The following is an 18,345-nucleotide window of genomic DNA, read 5'->3' on the forward strand; positions in this document are numbered from 1 at the left end:
CTGCTGGTATGGCAACGGGGCGGGGGCAGCACCTCTACCCCAGCTGGGGGCCAACCTTGGTCTCCATGGGGGGGAGGCAAGGTTGCCCATTGGGGCTGGCACTCTAGGAGGTCGTTGTCCCGGTCCTGGTGATGGAGCTGGTGGAGCAGAGGGAGGAGGTGGGGCTCGGATGGTCCGTTGGCCTGGCGTCGTCAGTAGCCCAGTCTGGGCTGATACCAGGGAGTCTTAAAAGTCCTAGGTGAGTTTTACTGCCTGGTCCAGGGTGTCGGGGTTGTGGTGCCGTATCCACGCTTGGGTCTCGACCACATGGCAAAACTGCTCGATCACAATGGCTTCACCCATCTGTGCGCTTGTTTTTAGCACCGGGGTGAGCCAGTGTACCATGTGGTCACAGAGTTTCTGCAAGACCACCCTGGGGCGTATATCCGGGGACCTTTTATACTCCCTGAACCTTGCACGGTGAGTTTCCTCCATGATGTTCAGACGGCAGCGAATGGCCAGCTTTACTAGGTCGTACTGGGCGGCGTCATCATCGCCCAACTCCTGGTATGCTGCATGGGCTTCACCAATCAGGCAGGGTCCTAGTTGGCTTGCCCAGTACTGTCAGGGCCATGATGCAGTGGTAGCCAACCTCTCAAACGCCACCAAGTAAGCTTCAGGGTCATCCTCCCCCGTCATTATGTGTCCTTGCCTTTGGAGCCGTCATTTTTAGTTCTGCTGATGCGGGGGGAGGTATCGCCAGACCTACCTCCTCTCTCCTTCTCTCCTCCGCCTCCCGTCTGCTATCCTGCTGCTCCAGCAGCGCCTACAGTGCTGCGTAGTCCATCCCACTGCTGACACCACGTGTGGCAAAGTGGTGAATACGTGCAGGTGAGTGCAGTGCAGAGTGGATAAATGACACAGATGATGATATACAGGTTCAAAGGTGTTTATTAAATTAATTCAATGTCCAGAGCCTTATAGCAAACCTGCAAATAATAATAATGTTGGAAGTGGTACAGCGGCGTGTATCACTTCTAATTTATAATCCCACGGGTTTGACCCGTAGCCCAAAGTCCAGTTCTTTCACCCACACAAAACACAGACAGAATTCCAACAGTGCGTGATTTTAGTGCTCATGGTGCAAAGAGACGGTTCCTGTAGTGGAAAGGTGAGTGGTGATATTCGGGTTTTACGCTGGCCTGTGGCTGCAGCTCCGGATCGTGCTCAGTAGTCTTAGTGAATACACAAACAAACAGAGATCATTCGATCTCTGTCACAACCTCCTAGAGAGGTGTTTATTCAGTATTCAGATTTAACGTGGTTTGGACATTCTCTAGCTCAAGGTAGTGAGCATATCATGATCTGAGATTGTGTGGGTTATACAGTAATACAGAGAGTGCTAAGCATCTACTGTAGCAGATAGACATATTTAAGAGAGCTAGCTCTACCCATTGCTGTGGGTTCATAGAAGGGGAGACCTCGTCATATCTGGAGGTATTATATTTTGACACAGGTAATCCTGGGAACAGGATAACTTTTTTTCTTGTTTCAGTGTTTTAGATGCTACAGCTTCACCTGGTGGTTACTGGCTTCCAAAAACAAGCTTGCTCCATTACACAATTGTCTGTATACCAAAAAGTTGAAATGTTTCTATTTTTATAAACTACATACATGAATTGCTAGAATCAAGGCAATATATTTGGATGTCATTTTACTGGTCATACTTCATCACACAGTATTATGAGTTTACACTGGAACGAGTTTATTGATTTTACTTATTCCAAGGACTTTCTTGAAGGGGTGGCCATAGCATATTGTTTACACTGCCTAGTTGATTTGTGGGTGGCCAGATGGTTTTCACACAGTGACATTCATTTGAAAGGAACAAGTTCAAATCTACAAGGAAAGACTGAATGGAATGTCTTCCCAACTTTTTTTACTGCAGTGCCCTTGCTGATTTCATAATCAGATCCATATATGAAATAAAACTCTTTGCCCCAAAGGCAATTGTCCTGGGAGCTCTGCTTCAGTAATGAATTGGGATCACAAGTCCTTACAAATAAACTAACCAAATTATCTGACAGCTAGGGAAAGAACTTCCCCTGAAACCTACTTAATCAGCTGACTACCAGTCACTGAGGTGTGTATCTGTTACCTTGGTTTTGAATTCTATTGGTGCTAAACTGGGATTAATATCTCTTATATACAGTTTTCTCAGTTGTGGCATTTGAGAGGCTAGTCAATTTACCTAAACAGTGGCATGTGAAATATCCTCACCTTTTAGAAATACTAAAATACTACATAAATTCAATGACACTGCTGTAGATATTGAAGACTTCTAGTCAAATGTGTCATTTATGTTATTTAGCTTCAAGTATTTTTACTGACACTTACGAGATCACGTTTAGCTTATTTTATTAAGAAAACAGTATAGCATGACAATGGCTCTTGACATGGCATCTGAAAAGGTTGAACCAAGAACAGTCTTGTTTGTTGAGCTGAAAGCTGATCTGCTCAATTAAATTGTTCTCTCTCTCTCTCCTCTCGGCAGCACTGCGCACTCGGTCTGGGCGCTCCATTATCAACGGGAACTGGGCAATCGATCGGCCAGGGAAGTATGAGGGTGTGGGCACAATGTTCACCTATCGGCGCCCCAATGAGATCAGCAGCACAACCGGGGAGTCCTTCATTGCTGAGGGGCCCACCAATGAGATCGCTGATGTCTACGTGAGTATCCAGGCCTCAGTAGTTCAAAACTACCCCCTTAGCAGTGGGCTGACCATTGGACACCCTTTTATTATGGAAAATTATTGAACGTAACGTGCATTTGAAAAGCATAGAAGTACAAACAGAAATATCAGGGGACTAAGAGTGGTGTAGCTAGCTTGGGCCTGGGTTTGAATCTGGTGAAATGAGTTTGATGGTCTTTGGCAGCAGTGTAGTGCACATCACAAACAATGTAGACAGGACTTTAGAAATCAATCATTCCTGGTTCCTAGTAAATCTCAAAAGAATGCCCCTGTCTACTAACACAAGTGCACGTGATACTGGCCCTACAGTTTAAAGCCAGTATCACGAAACAAAGTTTTTAAACTGCCAAGTCTTTCAATTTGTTGTATGATTTAGAATGGCCATCCTTTTTGCAAAAAAAAAATGGTCCTGTAACTTTCTCATTTGTGAAGCACCATTTCTATATTGTATTCTTCACACAGTAAGTGGTTCCAAAAAATGTGTGACAACCAGTAATAAAAAAGCAATTAAAAACAATGCAATACTAAAAAGTGGACTAACATAGCAAAACCTAAATAATTGTAGCTAACAAAATAATTCCATAAATCGTACCTGTTGTGCACTTTCATTAGTGATATAGGTCTCATAAAACATGAACACAGTTGGCGTCCACCCACTTGGATGAGGGTCCTGTTGATCTAGGATTGTGTTTGCTTTCCAGATGATATATCAGCAGCCGAACCCTGGAGTCCACTATGAATTCATTCTGCCAGGAGAGAATCTTATCAGCTCTCAGCACCCTGCCAACAGGAGGTCTGGTGAGTACCAACACCCAAGGAAAGGCACTTAATTGAGCAGTGTCTTTGTGGGCAACTTACAGTTAAAAAGAAGCGCCGATTCCTGTGAGTGTCACACAAAGTGTGAATTTGGTCACATTTTTTAAACTGGATTAGAAGCATCAAGGTTCTTGATCCATAGACTGTCTCCTGTCTCCAGTCTGGACTGTGACACTCATCTGTTGAGAAGAGTGGCAAAAGATATCACCCAGTCTCGTGCTAAAAGCTGTGTAGAAGGTAAGGGTAGAATGTGGAATAGTCAAGGGAAAAATCACTTGACTATAGTCATGTATTTGATGATGTCTGGTCATCTATTTGAATGTACTTTGCTGTTTGTGTACAATATTTGAAAATTGCATCAAATATTTTATTCATGTTCTAAAATGTCATGTACGCTCTTCCGCATTCCATCTATCTAATCCCCTTTCAATTCAAACAGCTGAATACAATATACATACTGCCGCTGCTAGTTCACTACTAGTATACCCTTTAAACACGCAAAACATGGGTATTTTTGCTAAGTTTGTTTGTTTTGCTGGTGGTAAAACGCTGCTCTGCTCTTTTGATACTGAAGGGTACAATAGTGACTACCAGTTTCTCAGGTCAGCTTTTTTAGTTGACTATAGAAGCTGTAATAACCAAGGAGTTTTAGTACTTTTTCTTCACTAAACCCATTAAGTTATATTACTGAGGAGTGAGTTTTGAGTTCACTTTCTGTGATAACATTGAAACCAGGGAAAGTAGAAATTTGCTTGATTTGACTGTACGATGTCTCTAACTCTACAAACCAGGGGACACCCTAAATGGTCAGCTAGGGGTGTCGGACAGCAGCAACCCCAACAGAGAAGAGTACGAGAACCCACACAGCCAGGGCGGGAGGGATTATCCAGGCAGGAACCCCGAAAGCCATGTCCCTGCAGCCCCCCAACCCAGAAGGCAGCAGGACTACAACTGGAAACAGGCCGGCACCACCGAATGCACTGCCACTTGTGGCAGAGGTAGGAAATGCAACCTCAATATCTGGTCTTGGAGATGCTCTATGATCAACACTAGAAAGCAGAGTACTGAAGCGTTGCTATCTTGAGGCTCTGATTGGATTGTACACTAAGCAGCAGTGCCCCGCATGCTTGAGGATGTTCTGGCTCCCAGGCTACACGGCTGTACTTTCTGCTTCAATGTACCTGTTCTCTGTCTCTGTCTTGCAGGCTCCCGGTTTGTGATCTTCCGCTGCGTACAAAGAGTGAGCCATGAGGAGGTGTCAGACGGCTTGTGTGACAGCGGGTCCAAGCCCAGCACTGAGGAAGAGCCTTGCAATGTCCAAGCCTGTCCTGCCTTGTGAGAATCAATTGACTCTTATTTAACATTCATAGGGCTGTGAGGTTCATAAAGTGAGTTTATACATACAGTAACCATGGATGTTTTACAACTTACAACTGCTGACATCTGCCTTACTAATTAGTACTTCTTGCTAACTGTATAAAGTACAGTGTAACATCCTTACAAGTACATTTTATGCACATTGCCTTGGCACGTGGCCTAGCAGCTCTCAGGCTACAGAACAAAGTTTAAACCTAACATTGACAACTATTCCTAGAACTGCTGTTATGAGTGACTTTGTGCAGTGCTCCTCCTATAACTCACTGTTAGGCCATGTTGTCAGTGTTGTAAAAGCACTATATTTAACGGTATTTACTTCAGCAATTTACTGTTTCACTTTTTCATTTGAGGCCTATATATTGTACGGACATGCATATAAAGTATACATGGAAAATGTAAGGAATTATGATGTTAGCTTTGTCCTTGATTGTTTAACAGCTGGGACATCGGCGAGTGGTCAGAGTGCAGTAAGACCTGTGGCTTAGGGATGCAGCACAGGCAGGTTCTGTGCCGGCAGGTCTACGCAAACCGCACCCTGACCGTGCAGCCAAACCGCTGCCAGCACCTGGAGAAGCCCGAAACCACCAGCACCTGCCAGCTCAAGATCTGCAGCGAGTGGCAGATCCGCACCGAATGGAGCTTGGTGAGTGATCACCCATTAATTACTGTAGACAGTCTCCTAAAGCACTCTATTTAATAATGGTCTACTTTACTGGTACTGTGTATGTGTTGTCATATATTAGCAATGATGGATTTTTTTGAGTAATTATTTCTAATTCTTTACGGATTTTCAAGCATGTTGGAGTTTTTCTGGCATCATCTCATAACTTCCTCATTCCTGGAGGCCTGGCTTCAGATATAACTCTGCTGTAATCTTGCTAATTTTAGAATGGATTGTGAAACTGACGTACTCCTTATACAGGACCAAACTTTATGAGAAAACTAGGGTATTGCCACCACAATCCCAGTTGTTGGACTGCTATTCTAATGATGTGTCTGTGCAGATCCATGATGTATAGCAAATATTATTATCTGTTGATAGACTGGGAGAAGAAATCTCAAATAAAATGCAATCACATTTGATCAAAATGTAATCAAAACATCCATCTCAAGACAAAGCAAAAAAAAAGTCCAAATAAAAGAGATCTGTATAGAGAATGAGTAAAAAATACAAAAGTAAAAATAAGTGTACTCATTTTGCAAAACAGTTTACAAATGATTTCCATTACATGAGAGTAAATGTTGAACTTCATGCTGATTTGAACTCTGCCCTCGCCAAGATAAGCACCAACTAAGAATTTGCAGTAAACTAATGTGATCCATCTGCATCTCCATCCATTTGCGTTGTTTTCCAACTGGTGATGTAGATATCTTTCTCTCTGGTGTTGATTGCTGAAGTGTAATGCTGGCTCCAGGGATCAGCTCATTTTGCCTCCCCTGTGCATCAGCACACACAACGGCTGCGATGCTGGCTCTGGGGATCAACCACAGTGCGGTCTCCCCAGTGCATCATCATGACAACCGTCTGGACTGAACTAAAAGTAGGGTACATCTCTGGGGTCTTCAAGTGGGCACCTTCCATCCTCCGGTGTTTCATTGACAAGCCCACGACACCTCAAGAGGGCCCAACAGTGACCCCCTCCATCCCCTACTCAGCTCAGTCCAGCTTACGTACCTGTACATCAGCGTTGCTTTCTTTCTATTGTGCTTGAGATCCCCATCCAGAATCTTTCCGTGTCAACCACAGCCAGTTGCTGCTCCTTTCTGCTGCTTCAGATAAGTTCTTCACTGTGCGACGCAACTCTTGGCCACTGAACCCGACATCTCTGAGAAACTGGGTTGTAGAGTGTGCCACAAATCCTCGACAACCCACCTGTATTGGGTAAACTCGGACTCTCCATCCTCACTCTTCCGCTTCAGCAGCTAGTTGAGCATACCAAAGTTTCTTCTTCTCATACGCCTCATCCACAGCATCTTCCTATGGCACTGTTAAGTCTATCAGATAAACAAGGCGTGCTGATCCAGACCACAAGAAATGTCTGGTCGAAGGTTAGTGGTAGCAATCTCAGGTGGAACAATAAGCCATTGACCAACATCTACCAGAATCTGCCAGTCTCTAGCAGCTTCCAGTTATCCTGGGCGAGGCTTGGTTTTAACACCTTTTCTTGGTGGTTGCTTTCCTGGATGAAGAAACATTGTCTTTTGTGTGTAATGCTTCGATGGAGCTGGTGGCAACTTATTGGTCAGGTTAGGCTTGTCTTCCAATGCTTAGGCCAAACATCACAGCATCTGGTCATGGCGCCAAGTAAACCGTCCTTGGCTAAGACCCACCTTACATCCTGTCAAAATGTGCCTTAATGTTGCAGTTGATGAAGACAAAGGACATGAGGGATCCTCACCCACCCAGAGGTTTAGGTTCTGTGGTGATGGGAGAACATCATATGCTGATCTGAAGAGGAAACTGATCCTGCTCTGTTCCATTGTCCATAGGTCTTGCCAGGTGATCTTGCATTGTTCCACACTTTCCCATCTCATCCATTCTCCCTGCTTGGCCTGGGAAATGGCCTTTACACACCTGATCCTCTCCTGTTGCTTTTGCACCTCATTGACTAACAGCTTCCTCCGTTGAGCTGGGGTTGATTGTGCCATGTAGGAGGAGCTGAACAGACCAAAACCTCCTTTTCCATGCTGAACTTGCCCCATAATATCTCCGATTCGAAGGGCAGCCTTAGTATCTTCCACAGCTTTCTTTTCAACCTAGGTGCTGCCTCCCTTACGCATTTGTCATACTTTGGCATGCTTAAACTCCTCGGTTAGAGCACAGATTGGTAGCTGCAGTATTCCTTTACCATAAAGTCCCACTCTGCTGAGGCAGCGTGGAACTCCCAACCATTTCCTGACATATGAACTGATTAAAGCTTCCAGCTTCTCAACTGTTGTCAAGGAAACCTCGTACACAGTCAGTGGCCACAGCAGTCTTGGCAGTAGACCAAACTGAAAGCACCAGTTTAGTCTAACATCAACCCTTCCACTGCTTGTTGTCTAACTTTTCCCACACAAATGTGTCCTTTAGATCCCCATTGTATCATCTCCCTAGACTTTTCACTGGCTTCTCGGACACTGTTGGTATTGTCTCACCATTAATGTAGAACCTTTTATCTACTACTTTGCCTTTAATTATAGAGATGCTCCTTGATTTAGTGGGTTTGAATTGCATTCGTGCCCATTCAGCGTTATTGGTTAATTTTCCCATTCATTGTTACTGGTTAATTTGTCCAATAACCAATTAGTGCAGGCCACTATTGTAGTCATTGTTGTCATGTCATCCATGTATGCTCGAATTGGTGGTAGTCACATTCCAGAAGCCAAGCGCTTTCCTCCCACTACCCATTTTGATGCCCTAATAATTTCTTCCATTGCCATGGTAAAAGCTAGTGGAGAAATGGCACATCCTGCCATTATTCCAATTTCTAGGCATTGCCATGTAGTGCTGAATTCTGAAGTTGAAAAACTGAATTGCAAATCAAGTAGGCTTCACTAAATTTGTTATTGTCATCGGTACGCTGAAAAAATCAAATGCTTGCCAAAGAAGTTCATGTGGCACTGAACCATATGCAATAGCCAAATCCAGGAATGTCATAAGGAGCTCCTTCATCTCCATTTTTGCTGATTCAATTTGTTGCCAGATTACGCTGAGGTGTTCTAAGCATCCTGGGAAACCTGGAATGCCTGCTTTTTGTACTGAAGTGTCAATGTCAGTTCTTTAATAGGTAGGTTGACAATCTCTGCACAATAATGCTGAAGAAAATCTTGCCTTCTACCATTAATAGGGAAATAGGACGAAACTGATCAATGCTTGTGGAATCCTTTTCTTTTGGTATAAAGACTCCACCGGCTCGACGCCATGCTCTTGGTACAACCTGTTCATATAACTCCAGAAGCACTCTTGTACACTCTGTGTGGAACTCCATTAGGCCCTGGAGATGATGATGCCCTTGCTTTTTTCATAGCTTGCTCTACTTCTTTCCACTTAGGTGCACAGTCCTCCATTTGATATTCAGGTGGATTGATAGATGGAATGTCTGAAGGAATTGACATAGGTTCCTGCCTTTTTGAATCTGTATTTCCTCCAAATATCTCTCCAGCTCAAACTTTAATGATTTTAGTGTGCCATTTTTCTCACTAGTGAATATCTTCTTTGCAAATGTGAATTGATCTTTATAAGTTAGTTCTCGCACACTTTTTCTTTTTGTAGCATTTCCGTAGGCGCTCAGCACTGTGCAATATTGCAAGCTTATCTTTTATGACCCTTTGTAACAGAGTGAGTCTCTCCTTCTGACTTTGTTCTGCTTTTCTCCATTGCTTCCTCAACTGCTTCCTTTCTCTAAGCATTCAATCTCCTGGTGCCATCTAGACTTTCCAGGAAGTTTGTACTTTTTCCTTCCTTTTTTAATCCAAACCTCTCACCAAATTTATCCAGCTTCTTTTTAACTGTTCCATTTAACCTTTCCAAAGTAAAACAGAGATCCATGTTTACTGCGTCCCATGCAGTTTTCTCATAAGCTCTTGGCCATTTAACTCCAGGCTTGTGCCTGTTGAGGTTCTTTTCTCTCTCTTACGCTGGTTCGTCTGACGGGGTTCGCAAGGATCATTAGGTTCATCACTAGTTTTATCCATGCAAGTCCTCCTCACATCTATGACAGGGGTGCTGATATCCTGCGAACTGTGGTTTGCATCCTGTCGCTGGATTTCATTTGACTGACTTCCTAAGAAGTACTGATCAATGCAAGGCTCTTGTCCCTTCTCCCTCAGGCATTTCATTCTCCATTGATGAATCTTGATGAAACCCCTAACTGTTGTCGCTTTGCTCCATCCACAGACACAAACCTGGAGTTCCATGTCTTTGCTAACTGCAGATCTTGAACTAGTCTTTTGTGAAGTACTCTCTATTCTCATATCTTTTCCGTTCCTATATCGTTAAGTGTTATCCAACGTTGAGTCATCTTCCACTCCCGCTCTTGTAGACTCTAGGGGTATTTTTCTCTAGTTTCTTAGAAGCCTTTGGCAGGTGTCTCCAGCATCCTGTTTACCTTTAAAAACAAAGAGCTGGATACTGCCGACCTGGGTAGCTAACCTTTGCCAGCCCCAATAGGGTCTCTTTCCTCCTGTCAGCTGTCTCTACATGCTGTCACAAGGTCTTTCCCTTGTTGCCAGCTGCACTATTCACAACAGTCACTGAATGTAGTGTATTTAAAAGAAGCTAAACTGTAAAAGTATGTCTTTAATTTGGATGTAAAACCATTAACTGATGTAGCACTTCTGAAATGATGTTGCAGTGCATTCACAATCTGGGAGCATAGTAACTACAAGCTCTCCCTCACTTTCTTTTTGTGTATACTTGAGGAAGGCACACCAGACCTGTATCAGGTGACCTTAAATCACATTGAAGTATACAGGTGAATGCAAGCTCCCTTATATGATCTGGTATCATACCTTTAAGTGCTTTATAAGTCTGTCAATTGTGCAAGTGGTGTGATGAATAAAACAATGTCCAAACAGTCTTTTCCCCAAAAATGTCCATGTTTTTAATGATAAAACAGAAAAGAACCACCCCTCTACCAGCAATGGTATCTTACGCTGCTGGGGGTCACCCTCGCTCTCCATTGTGTTGGAGAAAGGCCGTCCATGGGGTGAAGTTGCAGTGCTGGTCTGTGGGTAATGATGATGAGGGGTTGTGGTGGTCCCGCCAGTCGGGGCTTGTTGGAGGCAGGGGCAGATGTAGTAATCACTGGAGGGGTGGGCAGGACGTCCTCAAACCCTTCAGTCAATCTTACTGCTGCGTTCAGCTTGGTGGGACGGTGGCGGCTGACCCAGTTTTGGATGTCTGGCCCCAGCACCTTTATGAACTGTTCAATCGCTATAAGCTCTGTAATTTTTTCTGCATTGTTGCTGCCGGGGCAGAGCCACCGGATCATGTGGTCCGCCAGTTTTTGCGCCACTACGTGAGGTCGCAGTCCTGGGGGTCATTGGTATTCCCGGAACAGGCGACGGTGTGTCTCCTCCGTGAGATCTAGTCACTGAATGGCCTGCTTCACCTGGTTGTAGTCAAGGGCGTCTTCATTAGTTAGGGCTTGGTAGGCTGACTGCGCTTTCCCGATCAAATTGGGTCCCAGCTGGCTAGCCCACCACTCCCGAGGCCATTGTGCTGCAGTTGCCTGCCTCTCGAAGGCTACCAGATAGCCCTCGGGATCATCCTCCAGCGACATCTTCACCACCCTTACCTTGGGAAAGGGCACCATTGGTTCAGTCACCAGTTCCCTTCCCCGATTGGCTTCCAGGAACATGGCATGCATCCTTTCCATCATGGTCGCCACCCCCTCCTGGTGTCTTCGCTCCTGTGCCTCCAACAGCGCTCCCAATGTGGCCGCATCCATCCTGGATCCCACTTCTGGTCACCAACCGTGAACTGTGTGAGTGGTGTGATGAATAAAACAATGTCCAAACAGTCTTTTCCCCAAAAATGTCAGTGTTTTTAATGATAAAACAGAAAAGAACCACCCCTCTACCAACAATGGTATCAGGGGGAAGACTGCTGGTTTGCAGACCAAAAGAAAAACAATACATCACTAATCCCCACTCCAAAGGTCCCATGCACGAAAGTGTGCTATAATTCGTAGGATGATGCTGGTGTTGTGTGGTGAGGGTACTGCTCTGGTGATGTGGGCTGGCTCCGTGGCTGCAGCCACTGGCTCCGTACTCCTCCTCTGCAACCAAAAGACAAAACAACATGTAACAAAAAGAAACTGCAATACTCTGGCCGGTGGTTACGTTCTCAGCGCAAGGCAGCGTACTGACGTAGCTGCTTCCCCTTTGTACCCATACACTCCTTCCTGCAAACAACCCATTGCCATGGTTTCTCCAATAGAGGGCCATCCCGCAGCTGCTTGCAATAGAGTCATTCCCGGTACTTGCAACTATTCGCCCCTCCTAATATGGTCACCTTCCGGTTTCCACCTACCATCAAGACATCCATCTAGGAGGCAGGCCTTACACTGCGTTCTTTCTGGTTGGGAGGGAGATTTGCAACATTGATTTGATTCTCTCTCTCTCTCTCTCTCTCTCTCTCTCTCTCTCTCTCTCTCTCGCTCTCTCTCTCTCTCTCCAAAGTCCAATTTTAAAGTCAATGCTAAACTTCACTGGGTCTCTTTTCTTGTAGTTCTGCTGAGAACCCAAGCAGCTGTGTTTAGTAGAAGCTGCAGACGAGTTATGGCTTGACCCAGGAGCCCAGCAAATAGAGCATTGCGGTAGTCAAGTCAGGATAACAAAAAAGCATGGAATAGTTTCTTAGTGTCAATGAACTAAGCTTAGCAATGTTTTACAGATGGTAAATAGAGACATTGGTGACTTAGAGTATTTGACTCAAAAAAATAAATCGGAGCACCAGATTGTCAAAAACTGTTCTTGTTGTTCTAGTTCTTATTGAAGAAAAAGGATACTTGTAGAGATTGAGATTAACAAGGGAATGCAATTTGAAAGGGGCAAGACTAAGTTAACTCATGTTTTTATTGATGTTGCCTGTGTGTTTATATATATATATATATATATATATATATATATATATATATATATATATATATATATATATATATATATATATATATAATTTTTACAATTAATTTTTTGATGAATTTTCAAATACCAGTATAACAAAAGAAAAGCACATGCTAGTAAAAGGGATAAAGTTCAATGTGTTTGCCTCCCTCCTCAGTGTGCAGTGCCCTGTGGTGTGGGTCAGCGCTCGCGGGAGGTGCGCTGTGTCAGTAACGTGGGAGACTTTGTGGATGACGAAGAGTGCAACATGAAGCTGAGGCCCAACGACATTGAGAACTGTGACATGGGGCCCTGTGCAAAGAGCTGGTTCTTCACAGAGTGGGGGAACAGGGTAAGCAAGATTCCAATATACTAATTAATACCCAGAGTTATCCAAGTACATCTCAGCATCCCTTGTGTCTGAACAGTTCAAAATCCCAGCATTATTTTTTTTGTGCATATTCAATTGCGCACAGATTCACAGACCCAAAATATTTTCGCAAATAGGTCAAAACCCCAGCTGATGTAAAATAGGTTTTGTATATTTCTTGTTTGAAAATGACAGAGTACAAATGGTTTGGTTTCAAACGGGCAATAGTTTAGCAATTAAATTTTGCTTTTTTATGCATGACCTTTGAATGGTTCATTGGTATAGTTCATGGTACAAAATTGAAAATGTACCCAAGGGTGTATTTCTGTTCACACAGAACATGGTCAGTGTGCACACATCAATCCACATGCTGATAGTAGATTCTGTCAGCACATTCTATTAACCCTGATAGATACACCCAATAATTGCTCACTGTGTTTTTTTCCCACTTCAAACACCAATAATCAACACAAGCTCAAAAGCCAAAGAAACAGCTTTGGGAACAAACTGTGAACCAAATTATGCTAATATATATATATATATATATTTTCCAAAACTAGCAAACCTTTGGCCACAATTTCAATAGTACACAGTAGATAAGATGTTGCGCAATTTGACTCCAGACCAATTCTTATAATGTAATCAGCATGATCACAATTAAAACAGCATTTATTCCTGTATAGTGCAAGAAAATGGGCACCACAGTCTCCAACAAAAACAGTACCATGAGCCAATTCTAAAGAGGGGGTTTGATTGACATTTGTATCTCCTGTTACACAGTGGATGGGAATCATCTGGTGGTAACGCAATTCAGACAGGGGTTAAGCAAGACAAGAGACTACTATGCGCCATCCTTATTTAAATGTAAAGCCTTGGTCACCTGGTCCTATGCAAGGACATGTAACCCCCTACCACCTTGCAGAACAAGAACAGTAATTGCTTTAGAGATCTACTGTATTGTGGTCTGTTACAATCCTCAACAGTAATTCATTGCAATGAACACTAGGATACAAATAGAGACCAGGGACTGGATGGGCATGGAGACTTAACTGCTGCATTAAGCAGACACAGAGCCTGCTGGATTGAGAAAGGAGTCGTCCCTGGACTGAAGTTGGACTGTGCTGTTCTGTTGGGCTCAGTGAGGTTTGCTTTGGCAGCAGCACCAGCACTGCAGTCAGGCAAGGGATTCAGATGGGAAGACCCCGAGCCAGGATCATGGCAAACAGGGGTATGGCAGCCACAAAACGCGAGGAGTGCATTTATACAATCTGCGACGGCCAGGCTGTAAATTACAGGGAGCACAAGCTGCAAATGACTTCTACAGACGCTGCCACTAGCCTTCCATTTCTTTTTTTTTTTTTTCCTGTGCTTAAATGACTGGCTTCTTTGTTCTAGGTTTTACAGCTCTGAGTGACAGGTCTTGAGAGTTGAGATTGGGGGTGCTCATTATTAAGGTACAGAAGAGCTGAGAATGAAGTGTATAGACTGGTGCTAATCTTTAGGCATATCTCATAAACCGTTTCAGGTGTTGCCTTGTTTTGGTCAGACTGTTTATGGTTATTAATAATGACAATTAAAGATACTCATAACATGTCACCAGAATAAGCAGCCACTGTATAAGATTATATTGATATCAGTTATTGCAGCAGCTCTTTTGAAAGACGGCCCATGTCATCCTACAATACCAGGCCTGTGCTGTCAAATAGCCCCATAAAAGAGGACACTGCACACAGGTAGTTCAACAGCTGCTCTTCATTTCTGTCTCTTTGGAGAACCTGTGATCCTGGGACACTGTTCCTGTAGAGAGAGGCAGCGAGGAAGGAAGTCATTACACCCTCAGTTAGAGGGGAATAATGCAGTCCTTCAGAGCAGCAGAGAGACTGGCCTGCACTTATTCATCCTTAGGGCTGCAGGGCCATTGTGTGGTTTCCAGGGTTTGAATCAATGGAGAACAAACTATCCATGTCAAAACCGGGCTTAAATTTATAGTGGTCTATTGCATAACCTTGTATTTTTGTGGTTATTTTGGGGTTTTATCAGATAAAAATGATATAAACCTGAGATACATTTAAGCAATGTAAAGCTCCTGGTGATTGTAATTAGGTTATGGCTACATGATTTGGGCCTAGCCAAGCAGCATTCCCTTCATGATAAATTTCACTATAGAAACTGTTCAGTGTTCCTTGGAACAGTTTAAATAAAAATTATTTAACTCTATATCAATAATTATGTATGCTACTGTTTTTTTTTTTGTTTGTTTTTTAAAACAACAGAAGTTTTGTAGGCATGTCTTAAATGAGGAGCCCTGCCCCATCATAGTTCTATTTTATTTGATGCATTTTGTAGCCAATAAGTTATCAAGCAACACAATACTTATAAATATATTGATAGATACAAATAGATAGCTACGGCTGAAATGTTAGCTACCTAATAAACCTGCATAAAGTGTCTTGGATACAGTTGTGAAGAGGTTGTGTAGCCCCAGAGGGACAGACTTGGCCAGTACAATTGACATGACACAGGCCAAGCTGCAGATCTGGCAGTGGAGGGAACACATTTATTTTATCCAATTTCTCTTTGTGTGTGAAGAATGTAAACAATCTTTTCCAGTGCTCTTCCTGTGTCTGAACAAAGCAAACGTGTACACATTGGACAGCACCTGTTTATCAACTACTGTACAAGGGATTTGATAAGTAGGTGAAGTTCTGCAATAACTTATTTTATGCAACTTACTTATTGGAACACAGGACTGATTTAATATCATTTTCACCTCAGTCTGAGGTAAAGATTGTCTAATTTATCTTGTTTTCTACAACACAAGGTGATTAATGGAATTTCCATTTAAAAAACATGCATCCTAATGTGCAGAATATTTCTGAAATTATTATAATTGTGTTCATATGAGAAATAAATGTTTCGTAACCCTGTCTTGCCCTTAAAAGCTGTTTTGTAAATATTTGTTTGCATGCCAACCATGGTGGATACTGCTTAGACTGAAAAAATGCCAAGTTAATTTTTCTTAAAGTGAACTTGTAAACAAAAACACAGTTCAGAGCCAAAATAAAAAGGTTAAACAAAACAAATCATGAACACAAAATGAAACAGAAAATACGTCACCCAAGTCTTGCACTATCAGTTTTTAAATAAAAATACAGGAACATTTGCCGGCCTATGTGGCAGCAAACCTCTCTGTTCCCAGCTCCCTGGTAGTCTCCCTAATGGAGCTTTGGGCTCTCTTTTTATAGTATGTGGCTGTTCCCAGTTAACAGCAATTATTCCATTAGGAACAGCCACACTCTCACATGTTTTTGGCAGGGACATGAATTAACGCCATCCCTGCCAACAACTTCGCCTGACCTGAGTTTATGTAGATACTCTTTTTAGGCTGACCAGGGTTCAGTTAACCTCTCTCTAGTAAATTAAATATATTGCTCACCATAATCCAGTAGTGGGTCAAGCTGATAGCTTATAGTTGTTCTGGGTTTTAACTGGTACAACAGAAAACAACAGTAAATGTATTTCGCAGAGAGGAATTTAACCCCCCTCCCTGCCGATCCAAAACAAACAAGAATTACAATGAAAACTACAGTAAAAATGATAACACTTAACACAAATTATAGAGGCGGGATGGCACTCCATCACAGAGCCATTGTGTGTTCCCACTGGCCCGATGTGTGCGGCTGAGGACCAATGGGGTGTAATGCCCTGCGATGCCCTATTGTTGATGTTGTGTCATGGTTGCCCTCTGAGTAGCTGACATGGAGCTGTGAACTGTGTGTGACTGAGGGAAAATGGTGCTGAATAAAGCTTTTAGAATGAGAAAGAAGCCTATCTGTCTCTCGTTTTCTGGCTGTTTGTGAAATGCTACAATATCTAATTTGTATAAACCTGTGCTGGGGTTTTCTACCAGTAAGGTATCCAGTGAGTGTTCCAGTTCCAAACTTTTACTGGGTACCAGTTCAGCAGCATTTGCTGTCTTTCTCAGCAGAGCTCCTAGAGTAATGTGGTATGTAGCTGGCAACCATGGAGTTCTTTGTCACACAGCTAAACTAAGTGACATGCAGGGATTGTGGAAACCTTTTGACCACTAGGTCAAGGCCACAGAATACCAGGCCAATCGTTTTTTCAACAACAAGCAGTAGAACCAATATGGACAAACTTTTGAACAGATACATTTATTTTGCTAATATTACATGTCTTGCTTCAGCACAAGAAAAAAAACTCTTGGATGGCCTTCGTTTTCTGCTTATGAAAGCACTCATGAATACAGGAGTGCATGTATCTCTTAAGAGGGCATTATGCTGAGACGGTCTATAAACAATGGCCCTGAAAGAACAATGTCTAATATATATGAGGTTGTGTCACCTGAATTAGAGAGGAGGGAAAGGTGTTTCAGTGGTCAGTGCCTTTGGAGCTCAGAACAGGGAAGCAGTGCTTGGGACTCTAGGAGAGAATGTGTGGCCTATTGGTTGGATTGGGTGAACTAGTGGTTTGTCAGGGTTTTTACATTTATCAATGGGAGAATGCCCATGTATTTATGCTTCTAAAAATAACAAAAAGCAGCAACATGACTTTGACCCTACTTCAATATATATAAAGTGACATGCAGGGATTGTGGAAATTATATATACAGTGTGTGTGTGTATATACACACACACACACACACACACACACACACACATATTGTGAACTGGAGACTCACCACATAGGCTCGCTCGGGTTCTTTTTCCTTCTTTAAACACAACCCAACACACAGAATTGGAAGGAATAGCGCTGACTTGCACTTTTTAATTACAAAAATAAATAAAAACAAAACAAACACCTAGCTCTGTTTTGAGCACTAACTAACCACAACTGGAACCTAAACTATACAACAGGACAGCTAAGCTGTTTACCTGTGAACACAAAAAACCAGAACACACACACAGGCTTTTACACAGTACCTTTTTTTTTTTTTTCTTACTGTTGAAAGCACCATAAACCGGGCCCTCCACACAGCAGCAGTCTTGAGCACACTGGCTGCTTTCTTTAAATACCCTGCACCTGGCTCTAATTTGCAATGATAGCCAGATGCAGGGGATAATTAACAATAAAACAATTATTCAACAGAAATCTAATTAAATTAAACCAATGTGTATTTGCACATGTTGTTAGGCAGGGAGGAATCTAACCCTCTCCCTGCTATCTTACTCTCTCTCTCTCTCTCTCTCTATATATATATATATATATATATATATATATATATATATATATATATATATAATTTTTTTTTTTTTTTTTAATTTGGAATCACCAATTATTTTTTACCCCATTTTTTCCCCAATTGAAATGCCCAATTATTAGTTTTTTTTAAGACTGGCTCAACCCCCGTGCTGACTCAGGAGAGACGAAGACGAGCACACACGTCCTCTGAAACGTGTGCTGTCAGCAGTCGCCTGGCCAGTCTACAGGGTTCACTGG

General features: G+C 42.8%; 1 protein-coding gene across 1 annotated transcript in view; it reads left to right on the forward strand.

Annotated features, from left to right (window-relative positions):
• LOC121299013 (thrombospondin type-1 domain-containing protein 4-like) overlaps nt 1-18,345 on the forward strand; it is a 193,403-nt gene that overhangs the window by 163,416 nt on the left and 11,642 nt on the right. The window contains exons 9-14 of the mRNA XM_041226441.1: nt 2,534-2,709; nt 3,434-3,530; nt 4,340-4,546; nt 4,754-4,883; nt 5,364-5,568; nt 12,694-12,867. Coding sequence (XP_041082375.1) covers nt 2,534-2,709; nt 3,434-3,530; nt 4,340-4,546; nt 4,754-4,883; nt 5,364-5,568; nt 12,694-12,867 — 989 coding nt within the window. The remainder of the gene's footprint in view (nt 1-2,533; nt 2,710-3,433; nt 3,531-4,339; nt 4,547-4,753; nt 4,884-5,363; nt 5,569-12,693; nt 12,868-18,345) is intronic.

This window comes from Polyodon spathula, chromosome 24, assembly GCF_017654505.1.
Source record: "Polyodon spathula isolate WHYD16114869_AA chromosome 24, ASM1765450v1, whole genome shotgun sequence".
Taxonomy (NCBI): domain Eukaryota; kingdom Metazoa; phylum Chordata; class Actinopteri; order Acipenseriformes; family Polyodontidae; genus Polyodon; species Polyodon spathula.